This window comes from Prionailurus bengalensis, chromosome A2, assembly GCF_016509475.1.
Source record: "Prionailurus bengalensis isolate Pbe53 chromosome A2, Fcat_Pben_1.1_paternal_pri, whole genome shotgun sequence".
Classification (NCBI taxonomy): Eukaryota; Metazoa; Chordata; class Mammalia; order Carnivora; family Felidae; genus Prionailurus; species Prionailurus bengalensis.
The window spans coordinates 4,937,707-4,954,809 of record NC_057348.1 but is presented as its reverse complement, the minus strand read 5'-3'; the positions used below and the strand labels follow the sequence as shown (position 1 = coordinate 4,954,809).

The window sequence follows — 17,103 nt, the reverse complement described above, 5'->3', positions numbered from 1 at the left end:
ATTCTGAGGGGGGGAGGTCCAGAATGAAAGTGAGATCCAGTCTGATACAGGAGGCCCAGTGAGGGTGCAGGCCAGAATGAAGGTGGGATCCAGTCTGACAGAGGAGGCCCAACTGAGGGCTGAGGCCCAGTATGAAGGTGGGATCCAGTCTGATAGAGGAAGCCCAGTCTGAGGGGGGATGCCCACTATGAAGGTGGGATCCAGTCTGATAGACAAGGGCCAGTCTGAGTGGGGAGGCCCAGTATGAAAGTGGGATCCAGTCTGATAGAGAAGCCCAGTCTGAGAGGGGAGGCCAGAATGAAGGTGTGATCCTGTCCAACAGAGGAGGCCCAGTGAGGGGGGAGCTCAGAATGAAGGTGAAATCCAGTCTGATAGAGGAGGCCCAGTCTGAAGGGGGGAGGCCAGAATGAAGGTGGGATGCAGTCTGATAGAGGTGGCTGAATCTGAGGGGGAGGCCCAGAATGAAATTGGGATGTAGTCTGTCAGGTGAGGCCAAGTCTGAGAGGGGAGGCCCAGTATGAATATGGGAACCAGTCTGATAGAGGAGGCCCATTCTGAGCGGGGGAGCTCCAGAATGAAGGGGGGATCCAGTCTGATATAGGAGGCCCAGTCTGAGGGGGGAGGCCCAGTATGAATGCGTGATCCAGTCTGACAAAAGAGGCCAAGTCTGATGGGGGGAGGCCAGAATGAAGGTGGGATCCAGTCTGACACAGGAGGCCCAGTCTGAGGGGGGAGGCCCAGTATGAATGCGTGATCCAGTCTGACAAAAGAGGCCAAGTCTGAGGGTGGCAGCCAGTGACAGGGTAGCCATAGTCTGAGGAATGAAGGTGCCTGCCAGTTTGTCAGAGGAGGCCTGGTCTGAGGGAGGCCCACTATGAAGATGGGAAGCTGTCTGACAGAGGAGGCCTGGCCTGAGGGGAGAGGTCCAGAATAAAAGTGGGATCCAGTCTGATAGAGGAGGCCCAGTCTCAGGAGGGCGGCCCAAAATGAAATTGGGATCCAGTCTCACAGAGTGGGCCCAGTCTGAAAATAGGCCCATTGAGATTGGGGGCCAGTGTGACAGAGGAGGTCCCATCCTAGTGGGGAGGCCAGAATGAAGGTGGGCAACAGTCTGACAGAGGAAGTCTGAGCACAGGAGCTAGTATGAAGGTTGGATCCTGTCTGATGGATGATGTCCAGTCTGAGGAGGGAGGCCCAGCATGAAGGTGGGATCCAGTCTGACAGAGGAGTCCCAGTGATGGGGGAGGAACAGAATGAAGGTTCTAGCCAGTCTGATGGGGGAGGAACAGAATGAAGGTTCCAGCCAGTCTGATGGAGGAGGCCCAGTCTGAGGGAGGCCCAGTGTAAGGTGTGGTCCAACCTGGAGGGGTGGCCCAGGAACCTGCCCTCACGGCTGGCCCCCTCAGGCAGCGACATGGTGGAGGCGGAGCGCAGCAGGATCCCCATCGTGACCTCCCCCTACCAGATCCACTTCACCAAGACGTCCAAGTTCTTCAAACCAGGCATGCCCTTTGACCTCATGGTGAGACCCAGGGTGGGGCTGCCTCCCCCACCCTTCCCCTGAGCATCAGCCACGCCTCTGGGTCGACCTGAACGCCCTCCACCTGCCCCTGCACTGCACCCGCAGGTGTTTGTGACGAACCCCGACGGCTCCCCAGCGCCCAACGTCCCCGTGGTGACCCAGTACTCCAAAGGGTCCTCCTTCACCCAGGAAGACGGCGTGGCCAAGCTGATCATCAACACACACAAAACCTTTAGGTCCCTGCCCATCACCGTGAGTTCTCGCCCACCTCTAGCCCCACTTCTGGGAGATAGGGGACTGTATTTGCATGGAGGGAATCTGTCCTCTGCCACAGTCATCCTGCCATGTGAGGAGTGGGGTTTTATTGTATCAGGGCATCCTGCCATTCACATAGAGGGTTTTCATCTGCACAGACAGGTCTAGCCATCTGCGTAGCTACCGTCTAAGGGTCCTGTGATTACATTTGACCCACCTGGATAATCCAAAACAGACTCCCCATCCTCAGACCCTTAATCCCATTTGCACAGTCCCTCTGGCCAGGGAAGGTACCGTATTCCCAGGCCCCAGGGATTAGGATGTGGACATCTTTGGGGGGCCAGAATTCATCCCCCTTTCCTCACCCAGGTAAGCACTAGGAAGGATGGTATCCCAGAGTCACGACAGACCAACAGGACTATGAACGCCCAACCCTACAGCACCATGAGTAATAACTACCTGCACATCTCTGTGCCTCGCGTGGAGCTCAAGCCAGGGGAAGATCTCAACGTCAACTTCCACCTGCGAATTGACCCCACCACCACCCAGGAGAACAACATCCGCTACTTCACCTACCTGGTCCGTGCCCTCCTAGGATCCCCAGACCCCTCCTCCTTACTTCTGCAGCACCCCCAGTCCAGGGCCACCCCCCTCCACCTTGCTGATTCTTCCTTACGCCAACCCGTCTCCCCCAGATCATGAACAAAGGGAAGCTGTTGAAGGTGGAGCGTCAGACGCGGGAGCCTGGCCAGGACATGTACGCGCTGCCCCTGACCATCACTGAGGACTTCATTCCTTCCTTCCGCCTGGTGGCTTATTACACCTTCATTAACAACAAGGGCCAGAGGGAGGTGGTGGCCGATTCCGTGTGGGTGGATGTCAAGGACTCCTGTGTGGGCAAGGTAAGCTTCCGGAGCCTTCCTCTGCACCCATCTTGGCACTCCCCGCGTGGCCAGTGCTCGCTCCGTCTCTGCCTCTCTCCAGCCTTCTGGGTGGGGTCCCCAACCGAGGCCCATCTTCTCCTTTTCCAGCTCCTTCTCTCCCCACCTCTGTTTCAGCCTCAGTATCTCCCCCCCCCGCTGGCCTTTCCGCCTTCAGTCTGTCTGTCTCCACCGTTGCCCCTTCCTGACCAGCACAGCACGGACACTGCCCTGGGCTGACTGCTGATGGAGACCCAGCCTGGCAGGGCTGACCCCTCACTCCTACCTCTGTGTATCCCCCATCCCTGCCAACAGCTGGTGGTGAAAGGTGGCAAGAAGGAAGAGAAGGTGTACCCACCTGGGCAGCTTTTGACCATCAAGATCGAGGGTGACCCGGGGTCCCGAGTGGGGCTTGTGGCAGTGGACAAGGGCGCGTTCGTGTTAAACAGGAATAGGTTAATTCAGAGCAAGGTGCGCCCCGTACCGCTGGGGTGTGGCGGAAGCAAAGGGGTGGTGTGGGGCTGAGGCGCGGGTGGCGCTCAGAAGGGAACCGGAAGTGGGGTTAGGCGTGGGCGGGACGGAGGCTCGGATGGACACAGACGCGGAACTGAAGGCCGCGGGTGGGAGCGTAGCTGGAGGAGTCTGCGCTGGGGGTGGTTGGCGGGGCTGTGCACACACCTCTGAGAGGGGCCTGGGACCAGAACGGAGGGGCGGTCGGACATGTCAGTCTGGTGGTGGAGGCCTGCCCGCGAACCCTGCCCTCCTGCAGATCTGGAACGTGGTGGAGAAGGCTGACATCGGTTGCACTCCAGCCAGCGGGAAGGACTATGCCGGCGTCTTCACGGACGCAGGGCTGGCCTTCCAGACCAACACAAACCTGCAGACCCCGGATAGGACAGGTGAGGGCCCGGGAGGGGTGGGGCCTGCACCCCAGATGCTGAGAGCAGGTGGAGGGCACTGTTCTGAGGTCCTCAGATGCTGAGAGCAGGTGGGGGCCCTGGGTTCAAGTCCTGCCCCAGCCCCCACCTAGTGAATCACTGCCTGCTGAGCCTCAGTTTCCTCATCTGTCAAATGGGAGCAGCAACACCCCTCCCTCACGGCTACTGAGAGGAGTACATCGGGGACCCTCAGTTGACGCTTAACCCATCTTGTTCGCGTGTGCCCTCCCCTCAGATCCCGAGTGCCCCAAACCAGATGCCTGGCGCCGCCGCTCGGTGATGCTCACAGAGAAGAGGATGGACAAAGGTGGGGGCCCCCACCCTCCCCCCAAACCCTGCCCATCCGGGATCCAGCCCAGGAGGGAGCAGGGCAGGGCCCGGCCCTGAGGACGTCCTACCCCTGGTCCGCCCGAGCTCCTCCTGCTTTGAGGTCCCGGCTGAGGCCCTGACCGGTGTCGTGTCCACGCAGCGGGTCAGTACCCGAAGGAGCTGCGGAAGTGCTGTGAACATGGCATGCGGGAGAACCCCATGAAGTTCTCGTGCCAGCGCAGGGCCGGGTTCATCCAGCACGAGGCCTCGTGCGTGAAGGCCTTCCTGGACTGTTGCAACCGCATCGGCAGTACCCACAGTGCCCCCCTGGGCCTGACCCAGAGTGAGTCCACCTGCCTGTGGGCCAGCCAGAGGGGGGAAGCTTGGTCAGAGCGAGGAGGGCCTGGTCTGATGGGAGAGGGCTTGCTCCGAGGGAGGAGGGCATGGTCTGAGCAGGGAGGCTGGCCAGAATGGGGAGGCTCAATCAAGCCTCGATCAGGCTTGAGGGGTGAGGGGATGGTCTGAGTGGGGAGGCTCCCTTAAAGGGGAGAGGGCCTGGTCTGAGGGAGGAGGCCCAGGTCAGAGTGTTGAGGCTCAGTGAGAAGGAGGAGGGCCTGTTTGAGGGAGGAGAACCTATCTGAGGGGGGAAGGGGCCAGTCTGGGAGGAAGGATGCCTCTGTCTGAGCGGAGAGGAGAGCCTGTCTGAAGGGGAGGGCCTATCTGAGGGGAGAGGGTCCACCTGTCTGAGAGGGGCATGTGTACCCTTCTGTGGAGGAAGGAGGGACTGTCTGAGGGGGGAAGTTGTTTCTGTCTGAGATGAGTTTTTAGCCGGCCTTTACCAAAGAAAACTCATTTATGTTGCTTTCCAAAGAGGTGCCTAACTCAACGCCTAACAACATCTGTTGATTTGTTTTCATTCATTCATTCCCTCCCTCATTCATTCATTCATTCATTCACTCATTCATTCATTCACTCATTCATTCATTCAGTTCTGGATAAGACAAAACATGTGCACACTTGAAACTTTACATCTCAGGCCAAATAAATGTTAAGCCAAGAGAAATTTCTCTTCCAAGAAGCCCATTGAAAGCAGAACCCGAGTGGTCCCCACCACAAGGCGGCCCTGACAGAACTGGTGGGAATCCTACCTGCCATTTGCTCAGAGCCTTTCAGCCCAGTGAGGCCTGACGTCTGCTTTTTAAAAATGCTTTTTGATGTGTCTTAGGTAGAGAAAGGCCTTTCTGCTAGGATGGGTGCAGTGGAAACCAAGCGCACAGAGAGCCCCCGCACCACGGGCAGCATGGCCCCTGTCGTGAGGGTCCCCCTGGCAGATTCCCTCTCGGCCCGCCCTGTCCAGATTGCTCTCTTTCTTTCTTTCTTTCTTTCTTTCTTCTTATTTTATTATTTTTTAAAATTTACATCCAAATTAGCGTATAGCGCAACAATGATTTCAGGAGTAGATTCCTTAACGCCCCTTACCCATTTAGCCCATCCCCCCTCCCACAACCCCTCCAGTAACTCTCAGTTTGTTCTCCAGATTTAAGAGTCTCTATGGTTTGTCCCCCTCCCTGGTTTTATATTATTTTTCTTCCCTTCCCTTATGTTCATCTGTTCTGTGTCTAAAGTCTTCATGTGCATGAAGTTATATTTGTTTTTCTCTAACTTCGCTTAGCATAATACCCTTTAGTTCCCTCCACATAGTTGCAAATGGCAAGATTTCATACTTTTGATTGCCGAGTAATACTCCATTATATATATATATATATATATATATATATATATATATACACACACACACATACATATACATATATATACACATATATATACATAAATATACATATACATATATATATACATATATATATGTATATACATGTATACCAGGTTTTCTTTATCCATTCATCCATCGATGGACATTTGGGCTGTTTCCATATTTTGGCTATTGTTGACAGTGCTGCTATAAACATTGGGGTGCACGTGTCCCTTCGAAACAGCACACCTCTATCCCTTGGATAAATGCCTAGTAGTGCAATTGCTGGGTTATAGGGTAGTTCTGTTTTTAGTTTTTTGAGGAACCTCCATACTGTTTTCCAGAGTGGCTGCACCAGCTTGCAATCCCACCAACAATGCAAAAGAGATCCTCTTTCTCCGCATCCTTGCCAACATCTGTTGTTGCCAGAGTTGTTAATGTTAGCCGTTCTGACAGGTGTAAGGTGGTATCTCATTGTGGTTTTTGATTTGTATTTCCCTGATGATGAGTGATGTTGAGCATCTTTTCATGGGTGGGTTGGTCATCTGTCTTCTTTGGAGAAGTGTCTATTCATGTCTTTTGCCCATTTCTTCACTGGATTATTTGTTTTTTGGATATTGAGTTTGAGAAGTTCTTTGTAGATTTTGGATACTAACCCTTTATCTGATATGTCATGTGCAAATATCTTCTCCCATTCTGTTGGTTGCCTTTTAGTTTTGCTGATTGTTTCCTTCACTGTGCAGAAGCTTTTTATAATAGTAGTTCATTTTTGCTTTTGTTTCCCTTGCCTCTAGAGACGTGTTGAGTAAGAAGTTGCTGCAGCTGAGGTCAAAGAGGTTTTTGCCTGCTTTCTCCTCTAGGATTTGATGCCTTCCTGTCTTATTTAGGTCTTTCACCCATTTTGAGTTTATTTTTGTGTGTGGTGTAAGAAAGTGGTCCAGGTTCATTCTTCTGCATGTTGCTGTCCACTTTTCCCAGCACCACTTGCTGAAGAGATTATCTTTATTCCATTGGATATTCTTTCCTGCTTTGTCAAAGATTAGTTGACCATATGTTTATGGGTCCATTTCTGGCTTCTCTATTCTGTTCCATTGATCTGAGTGTCTGTTCTTGTGCCAGTACCATACTGTCTTAATGATTACAGCTTTGTAGTATAGCTTGAAGTCTGGGATTGTGATGCCTCCTGCTTTGGTTTTCTTTTTCAAGATCGCTTTGGCTATTCGGGGTCTTTTCTGGTTCCATACAAATTTTAGGATTATTTGTTCTAGCTCTGTGAAAAATGCTGGTGTTATTTTGATAGGGACTGCATTGAATATGAAGATTGCTTTGGGTAGTATTGACATTTTAACAATATTTATTCTTTCTATCCAGGAGCATGAAATCTTTTTCCATTTTTTTGTGCCTTCTTCAATTTCTTTCATAAGCTTTCTATAGTTTTCAGTGTATAGATTTTTCACCTCTTTGGTTGGATTTATTCCTAGGTATTTTCTGGTTTTTGGTGCAACTGTAAATGGGATTGATTCCTTGATTTCTCTTTCTGTCACTCCATTGCTCTTTTTAACCACTGTGTGCAGAGTGGTGGTTGCTGCACTGACCCTTCTCACTGGCCCTTTGAACACTTCTTTTGCACATCCCATCGTTTTCATGGGGGACCAGAAACTGTGTCGTCCAAATTGGGTTCTGAGAACAAAGGCCAGTGTGAGTGGCTCTTGAAACCGAGGGAAGTTATCTTATCAATCACAGGATGAAAAGTCACAAAACAGAACCCCTTTGCTTAAAAACTAAGGAAGATGGGGAAACGCCATAAGCGGCAGGCTGCCCGATCCAAGCAAACATAATCATTTTTTTTTAAATCTTTAGACTCAAGCAGAAAAAGGAGAAATGGGCATAATAACCTTTTATCCCTCTGAATCATTTGAGACCGCACCATTGAGGCTCCTAATTAGCTCCGTGTGGAATTTCTAGAAGCAAAGATATTCTGCCACAAAACCACAGCACAGGCATCAGAATGAGGACATTAATGTTGACTTGTTACCACCACCAAAACCTCCAGCCCCGTTCAGGCTGGCCAGTGGTTTCCCTTTGGTTTGGTCTGGTCTGGTTTGGCTTGGATCCTTTATAGGAAAAGGATCTGTGGAGGAACAGACGTTGTATTTACTGGTGGGGTCTCCTTAGTGTCCTTGGATCTGCTCAACCCCTGGCAGCACAGCCGTCTTGAGTGACTTTCACGTCCGGCTATTTGGGGGCCTGTCCCACGGTTTGGGTTGGCTCCATGCTTCCTCGTAATGACATCCAGGTTTTGCATTTGGGGGCAGCACTGTCACAGGAGAGAGAGACACTATGGATGCTCAGTGCATCATGTCGGGAGCCCAAAGACATTGATTTGTCCCATTGTTGGTGCTGTGAGTCTTGATCACGTGATTAAGGCACTGTCTGCTGGGTCTCTCTACTGTAAAGTTCCTCCTTATTCCTGGATACTCCATTTCTAAACCTCTTTCTGCTATCAGATCAGTGCAAAATTTAAGCCAAGGGAAAATTTCCTCCAAATCAATTTTCATGTAGCCTGTATGACAGCAGGTATGGATCCTTATATGGTAACACATACTTTTCATGTACACTCATATTTTTATTTTTTATTTTTTATTTTATTTATTTAATTTAATTTAATTTAATTTAATTTATTTTTTGCTTAGAAATGTGCAGTCACCTATTAAAGGCAGACATCGCCAAAGGGAACATATATTTCTAAATTCTTTTAGCTGGAAGGCTAGCACGCCCTCCACCACCACCCCCCAAAAAACAACAAAGATTCCCAACACACATGAGCCAAGGGCTGAATCTTCAGTCTATGCAAATTATTCTAACCTAGGCTTGCTGCCTTCTGCTCCAATGACCTACAGACTTTCTTTCTCAAAGAGGAAAATTAGACAAAATATCCGATCTACTGGGATATGGCTTACACACACTCAGGTGTTTTCTCCCCCAGCCTTGTGTAATTTCTTTCTTTATTTTTTTTAAAATTTATTGCCAATGCAGTGTAGTCTTGGCTTCTGGAGCACATTCCTATGATTCATCACTTACATACAACCCCAGTGCTCATCCCAAGTGTCCTCCTCAATGCCCATCACTCATTTTCCCCACTCCCCCATATCCTATTCCCATCAACCCTCAGTCTGTTCTCTATGTTTAAGAGTCTCTTACGGTTTGTCTCCCTCTCTCTTTGTATCTAATTTTTCCTTTCCTCCCACTATGGTCTTCTGTTAAGTTTCTCAAATTCCACATATGAGTGACATCATATATCTGCTTTTCTCTGACTGACTTATTTCACTTAGCATAATACCCTCCAGATCCATCCACGTTGTTGCAAATGGTCAGCTTTCCTTCTTTTCCATCACCAAGTAGTACTCCATTCTCTGTATATATAGCCATTCATCAGTTGATGGACATTTGAGCTCTTTCCATAATTTGGCTATTGTTGAAATGCTACTATAACCACTGGAGTACATGTGCCCCTACGAATCAGCACCCGTGTGCCCTTTAGGATAAATTTCTAGTAGTGCTATTGCTGGGCCATAGGGTAAATCTAATTTTGATTTTTTGAGGGACCTCCACACTGTTTTCCAGAGTGGCTACACCAGTTTGTATTCCCACCAACAGTGCAAGAGGGTTCCCCTTTCTCCACATCCTCACCAACATCTGTTGTTTCCTGAGTTGTTACTTTTAGCCACTCTGACCACTGTGAGGGGGTATCTCAATGTGTTTTTGGTTTGTATTTCCCTGATGATGAGTGATGTCGAGCATCTTGTCATGTGCCTGTTTACCATCTGGATGTCTTCTTTGGAAAAGTGTCTATTCATGTTTTCTGCCCATTTCTTCACTGGATTATTTGTTTTCTGGGTGTTGAGTTTGGTAAGTTGTTTATAGATTTTGTATAATAACTAACCCTTTATCCGTTATGCCATTTGCAAATATCTTCTCATTCCATCGGTTACCTTTTAGTTTTGTTGATTGTTTCCTGTGCTGTGCAGAAACTTTTTACCTTGATGAGGTCCCAAATAGTCCGCTTTTGCTTTTATTTCCCTTGCCTTCAGAGACACATCAAGTAAGAAGTTGCTGCGGCCGAGGTCAAAGAGGTTGCTGCCAGTTTTCTCCTGTAGGATCTTGATGGTTTCCTGTCTCACACTTAGGTCTTTCATCCATTTTCAATTTATTTTTGTGTATGGTGTAAGAAAGTGGTCCAGGTTCATTCTTCTGCATGTTGCTGTCCAGTTCTCCCAGCACCATTTGCTAAAGACACTGTCTTTTTTTCCATTGGATACTCTTTCCTGCTTTGTTGAAGATTAATTGGCCATACATTTGTGGGTCCATTTTTGGGTTCTTTATTCTGTTCCATTGGTCTATGTGTCTGTTTTTGTGCCAATACCATACTGTCTTGATGATTACAGCTTTGTAATACAGACTAAAGTCCGGGATTGTGATGCCTCCAGCTTTGGTTTTCTTTTCAACATTACTTTGGCTATCGGGGGTCTTTTGTGGTTTCACAAAAATTTTAGGGGCGCCTGGGTGGCTTGGTCGGTTAAGCGTCCGACTTCGGCTCAGGTCATGATCTCACAGTCCATGAGTTCGAGCCCCGCATCGGGCTCTGTGCTGACAGCTCAGAGCCTGGAGCCTGTTTCAGATTCTGTGTCTCCCTCTCTCTCTGCCCCTCCCCTGTTCATGCTCTGTCTCTCTCTGTCTCATAAATAAACGTTAAAAAAATATTTTTTTTTTAAATTTTAGGATTGTTTGTTCTAGCTCTGTGAAGAATGCTGGTGCTATTTTCATTGGGATTGCAGTGAATGTGTAGATTACTTTGGGTAGTATCGACGTTTTAACAATACTTACTCTTCCAATCCATGAGCATGGAATGTTTTTCCATTTCTTTGTGTCTTTTTCTAGTTCTTTCATAAGATTTCTATGGTTTTCAGTGTGCAGATCTTTTACATCTTTGGTTAGGTTTGTTTCTATGTATTTTATAATTCTTGGTGCAATTGTAAATGGAATATATTCCTTGATACTTCTTTCTGTTACTTCATTATTTGTGTCTAGAAATGCAACCGATTTCTATAAGTTGATTTTGTATCCTGTGACTTTCCTGAATTCATGTATCAGTTCCAGCAGTTTTAGGTGGACTCTTCGGTAGAGTTTCCTGTCATTTGTGAAGAGTGAAAGTTTGACTTCTTCTTGTCAGTTTGGATGCCTTTTATTTCGTTTTGTTGCCTGATTGCTGAGGCTCGGACTTCCAACACTATGTTAAATAACAGTGTGAGAGTGGACAGCCCTGTCATGTTCCTTATCTCAGAGGGAAAGTTCTGTTTTTCCCCATTGAGAATGATATTAGCTGTGGGCTTTTCATTTATGGCTTTTATGATGTTAAGGTATATTCCTAATATCCCGACTTTCTTGAGGGTTTTTATTAAGAAAGGATGTTGTAAGGGGCGCCTGGGTGGCGCACTCGGCTAAGCGTCCGACTTCAGCCAGGTCACGATCTCGCAGTCCGTGAGTTCGAGCCCCACATCGGGCTCTGGGCTAATGGCTCAGAGCCTGGAGCCTGTTTCCGATTCTGTGTCTCCCTCTCTCTCTGCCCCTCCCCTGTTCATGCTCTGTCTCTCTCTGTCCCAAAAATAAATAAACGTTGAAAAAAAATTTTTAAAAAAAGAAAGGATGTTGTATTTTGTCAAATGTTTTTTTCTGCACCTACTGACAGGATCCTATGGTTCTTATCCTTTCTTCTATTAATGTGATATATCACATTGATTGATTTGCAAATATTGAGCCAGCCCTGCAGCCCAGGAATGAATTCCACTTGATCACTATATTAATAGTATTAATATACTATTGAATTCGATTTGTTAGTATCTGGTTGAGCATTTTTGCATCCATGTTCATCAAGGATGGTTGCCTGTAATTCTCTTTTTTAGTGGGGTCTTTGTCTGGTTTTGTAATCAAGGTAATTTTGGCTTCATAGAACGAGTCTGGAAACTTTCCTTCCGTTTATATTTTTTGGAACATCCTGAGAATAATAGGTATGAATGCTACTTTAAATGTCTGGTAGAATTCCCCTGGGAAGGCATCTGGCCCAGGACTCTTACTTGTTGGGAGATTTTTGATAACTGATTCCATTTCTTCATTGGTTATGGGTCCATTCAAATTTTCTATTTCTTCCCTTTTGTTTTTTGTTTTTTTAATTTTTTTTCAACGTTTATTTTTGGGACAGAGAGAGACAGAGCATGAACGGGGGAGGGGCAGAGAGAGAGGGAGACACAGAATCGGAAACAGGCTCCAGGCTCTGAGCCATCAGCCCAGAGCCTGACGCGGGGCTTGAACTCCTGGACCGCGAGATCATGACCTGGCTGAAGTCGGACGCTCAACCAACTGTGCCACCCAGGTGCCCCTGACCTTGGGCTTTCTTTGATGCTGCCCTTCTAGTTCCTTTAGATGTGAGGTTAGGTTATGTATTGGGGACCTTTCTTGCTTCTTGAGACAGGCCTGAATTGCAATGTATTGTCCTTTTAGAACTGCCTTTCCTGAATCCCAAAGGTTTGGACTGCTGTGTGTTCATTTTCATTTGCTTCCATACATGTTTTGATTTCTTCTTTAATTTCATGGTTGACCCATTCATACTTTAGTTGGATGTTCTTTAATATGCATGTATTAAGGGGATTTCCAAATTTTTTATTGTGGTTGATACCAAGTTTCATAGTGTTGTGATCTGAAAATAGGCATGGTATGATCTCAATCCTTTTATACTTGTTTAGGGCTGTTTTGTGACCCAGTAGTGATCTATTTTCAAGAATGTTCCATATGCCCTCGAGAAGAATGTATATTCTGCTGTTTTGGATGAAAACTTCTGAATATACGTTAAGTCCATCTGGTCCTATGTGTCATTCAGAGCCATTGTGTCCTAATTGATTTTCTGACTAGATGGTCTGTCCATTGCAGCAAGTGGAGTATTAAAGTCCCCTACAATCACAGTATTATTATCTATACATTTATTTATATTTGTGATTAATTGATTTACATATTTGGGTGCTCTCATGTTGGGGGCATAAATATTTACAATTGTTAGCTCTTCTTGATGATGGACCCCTCAGTTATGATATAATGGCCTTCTTCATCTCTTGTTACAGTCTTTGTGTTAAAATCTAGTTCGTCTGGTATAAATATGGCTACTCCAGCTATCTTTTGATGTCCAATAGCATGATAGATGGTTCTCCATCCCCTCACTCTCAATCTGCAGGTGTTCTCAGGTCTAAAATGAGTTTCTTGTAGGCAACATATAGATGGATCTTATTTTTTTTTTATCCATTCTGATACCCTGTGTCTTTTGATTGGGGCATTTAGTCCATTTACATTCAGAGTGATTATTGAAAGGTGTGGATTTACTGCCATTGTGTTATCTGCAGGTTTTGTGCTTATGGTGATGTCTCTGGTCCCTTGTAGTCATTGCTGCTTTCCACTCACAGAGTCCCCCTTACGCTCTCCTGCAGGGCTGGTTTAGTGGTCACAAACTCCTTCAGTTTTTGTTTGTCTGGGAAAGCCTTTATCTCTCCTTCTATTCTGAATGGCAGCCTTCCTGGATGAAGGATTCTTGGCTGCCTAGTTTTGCTCTTCAGCACATTGAATGTTTCCTGCCACTCGCTTCTGGCCTGCCAAGTTTCAGTGGACAGGTCTGCTACTACCCTTATGTGTCTACCCTTGTAGGTTAAGGCCCGTTTTTCCCTAGCTGCTTTCATAATTCTCTCTTTATCTTTGTATTTTGCAGTTTCACTATGATATGTCATTTTTTGTTGATTTTGAAGGGAGTTCTCTGTGCCTCTAGCACTTGGATGCCTGTTTCCTTCCCCAGATGAGGGTAGTTCTCAGCTATAATTTGTTCACATAAACCTTCTGCCCCTTTCCTTCTCTCTTCTTCTTCCAGAACTCCTATGATACGGTTATTATTTCATTTCACAGAATCACTTAGGTCTCTAAATCTCCCCTTATGATCTAGTAATTTCCTTGCCCTCCTTTTTTTCAGCTTCATCATTTTCCATAATTTTGTCTTCTATTTCACTTATTCTCTCTTCGACTTCTTCCATCCTTGCTGTCACTGCAGCTGGGTTATTTTGCATCTCATTTACAACATTTCTTAATTCTTCTTGATTATTTCATAGGTCTTTGATCTCTGCAACAATAGATTCCCTGGTGTCTCCTATGCTTTTTTCAAGCCCAGCTCTCAGTCTCATGAGTGTTATTCTAAATTCTTGTTCAGATATATTGTTTATATCTTTTTTGAGCAGTTATCTGCCTGTCATTTATTCCTGGAATTTCTCATGAGGAGAGGTCTTCCATTTCATCATTTTGGCTAGGTTTCTGGTTTTTACACGTTTTAATAGCTTGTTATGTGTCCTGCACCTGCAAGTCCTACCATATTAATAATAGGTCCTGGGACTTCAGGAAGTGTTTGTGGAGTGTGATCATGTTACATATTTGGCTGTTCTGTCACACTGCTCATAGTGGTGATGGTTTGGGCCTTCCACCAGGTGTGTTTTCATTTGTTCACTGAAGGAGCCCTGGAAAAAGGAAAGGTGAGGGAAGCCTAATTCCCATACAAATAAAAAATGAAAGGGTCAGAAAAAAAAAAGACCAGGCAGAGAATAAAGAAACTATAAGGCTTAACCCAGAGAGAGAGGGGGGAAATTAATAAGGAGATACAGAAAAGGTGTAAAAACAATAGAGAAAAATGCCTGACTAAACAAACAAACAAACAAACAAACAGAATGGAGAATGAAACCAGGTGGGGTGTATATATATATATATATAGAGAGAGAGAGAGAGAGAGGGAGAGAGACTTGACCAAAAGTCAAATCAGAAACTGTGATCGTGATTCCAAAGGAAATAAAAAGAGGAAGGTAAAAAGAAGGGAAAAGAGAAAAAATGAAAGAAAAGAAAAGAGAAAAAAACAAAACAAAACAAAATGGACTAACATAGAAAACTGCAGGACAGCTACCTGTTGGTGCTCAGGACCGCTGGCTGTGCTGGTCTGGAAGAGAGGCTGTCTGGCCTGGTCAGGGTCAGTCCTGCTCCAGTATTTAAGCTGTTACGAGGCATGGAGGGGCGGGGTTTGTTGTAAACCGGTCCTGCCTCCACTGGGGGCTGCTGTCCTGTTCCCTGAAGCCCCACCATGTTGGTGATGGGGAGAAAAGTGTCTCAAACCATGCTGTTCAGACTGTCCTCATAGAGGAGTGCAGGGAGAGTGGGGGCCAGCTTGTCCTGTTCCACAGTCTCCTGCACCTCCTAGATGCTCAGATGGGATTGAAAACAAGATGCCTTAAAAAATCCCACACCTGGGGCGCCTGGGTGGCGCAGTCGGTTAAGCGTCCGACTTCAGCCAGGTCACGATCTCGTGGTCCGTGAGTTCGAGCCCCGCATCGGGCTCTGGGGTGATGGCTCAGAGCCTGGAGCCTGTTTCCGATTCTGTGTCTCCTTCTCTCTCTGCCCCTCCCCCGTTCATGCTCTGTCTCTCTCTGTCCCAAAAATAAATAAACGTTGAAAAAAAAATTAAAAAAAAAATCCCACACCTCACCGACTTGGTTCTGGGGTAGCACCATTCTGCCCAGCCTACACGGCTGATGCCTGCAGGGTCTTTTTTCCTTGGGGTGGCACTAAACCCTCTTCCCACAGTACTCCAGGGTGGGGACTGCTCTCTCCCAGTCACCCCTGAGATCGCTACTGGGCCCCAGGGCTGGCTCCCTCTCCACGAGGCATGTGCACACTGCAAGCTGCAAGAGAAAGTCTTGCATCCCTGAAAACTCTAATCTTCAACTCCTGAGACTTTGCAAAGTACAAACTGGCACTCTCCATATTTCTCATTCCCCCTCCATGGTCCAAAGATGTTTTTCTCTCGTCCGAACACAATGCCATACTCCGACAGCCTCTTTCTCTCCCTTTTGTGTCTCCACAGAAGGGGGCCCCTCCCCTCCATGCCTATGCTGCCCGTTTTATCTCTCCCAATCCACATACATGCACCTCAGTCCCGCCAAGCTGTCTCTTTCCACCTGTGGAGATGTTTCTATCACTCCCCAGACCTATTTCCTGGGTGTTCCAAGTGTTCTGACCTCAATACAGCTGTGTTTGACGGACCAGGAAAATCCTTGTCCCACTACTTCTCTGCCATCTTGACCCCAGTCTTTTCTGTTTTAATGTGTTTTGTTTTTTTTTTCGAGAGAGAGTGTGTGTGCACGCAAGCAGGGAAGGGGCAGAGAGAGGGGGACAGAGGATCCCAAGCAGGCTCATAGTGACAGCAGCAAGCCTGGTGAAAGTCTCAAACTCACCAACCATGAGATCATGACCAGAGCAGAAGTCGCACACTCAACTGACTGAGCCACCCAGGTGCCCCAAATTGTGTAATTTCTTTAGCCGATTGGGGGTGAGACAGAGAGCTGCTTGCATGTTTGTATCTGACATGTACTTTGTTGGATTATTCCAGAATATGGGTGGATTTAGGCATCAGTCGATTTCACCTACTTTGTTATTAAGCAGACCCAAAGCCACGTTACAACCTGCCCCACATGTTTTGAGCAAAGCCCAGACAGGGTTGAACCATATTCTGGCCCCATTTGGTCTACTTGTTGATGGCGTCAGGCTTGCTCAAAAGGCCACCCCATCGCCCGGGGTCACCAACAGGTCTGGGGAGTCTCTCGAGCCACCTGTTTGCTTGGGGGCCATAACCATCAGATGTAGCAGGCATGGAGCCTGGGAGCCACTATGCTTAGATGCTCACACAAATGCTTCATTTCTATGAAAATCAGAGCAGGGGGAAATAGTCCTAGCCTGGACTATTTCTGCCCCTATACCGACACAGTTGTAAAATGTCATTTTTAATGGTATTTTTGGGGAGAAAGGAGCAATAAAGACAAACATGACTGCCCCCCTCCCCAGGCCATCATGGAACTATGGGTGTGTTTTTCTGGTAGGAACCTCTTCAGCCATTTAGAGATAAGTATCTCTGGGGACAGTGGAGAAATGGGTCTGTCCTCAACCCAGATTTGTCTCCTCCTCACCCGTGCCTCCCAGGTGACTTGGATGAGGATATAATCCCGGAAGAGGAAATCATTTCCCGAAGCCAGTTCCCTGAGAGCTGGCTGTGGCGCATAGAGGAACTCAGTGAACCTGAGAAAGATGGGTAAGGCTGAGACACCCCCCCCACCTTAACCCCCCCACCCCCAGGCCAGCTGCTATAGCGGCCCCATCTGGACCACTTCGTTTGCATGCACCCATGCCTCTCTTTTCTGGAATCACTGGGCAACCCCACAACCCAGCCTAGAAAAAAAATCAAGAGTCAGGCTCCCTCCGTGTGCCCAGCCCCCACTCCTCCCTCCAACC

The 17,103-nt window shown here is 47.4% G+C and overlaps 1 protein-coding gene across 1 annotated transcript in view; it reads left to right on the top strand.

Annotated features, from left to right (window-relative positions):
* Positions 1-17,103, top strand: part of LOC122486799 (complement C3-like) — a 46,562-nt gene that overhangs the window by 5,653 nt on the left and 23,806 nt on the right. Inside the window, exons 10-18 of the mRNA XM_043586374.1 lie at positions 1,407-1,522; positions 1,628-1,774; positions 2,147-2,356; positions 2,473-2,679; positions 3,013-3,168; positions 3,467-3,596; positions 3,871-3,942; positions 4,105-4,287; positions 16,795-16,903. Of these exons, the coding sequence (XP_043442309.1) occupies positions 1,407-1,522; positions 1,628-1,774; positions 2,147-2,356; positions 2,473-2,679; positions 3,013-3,168; positions 3,467-3,596; positions 3,871-3,942; positions 4,105-4,287; positions 16,795-16,903 (1,330 nt within the window). The remainder of the gene's footprint in view (positions 1-1,406; positions 1,523-1,627; positions 1,775-2,146; positions 2,357-2,472; positions 2,680-3,012; positions 3,169-3,466; positions 3,597-3,870; positions 3,943-4,104; positions 4,288-16,794; positions 16,904-17,103) is intronic.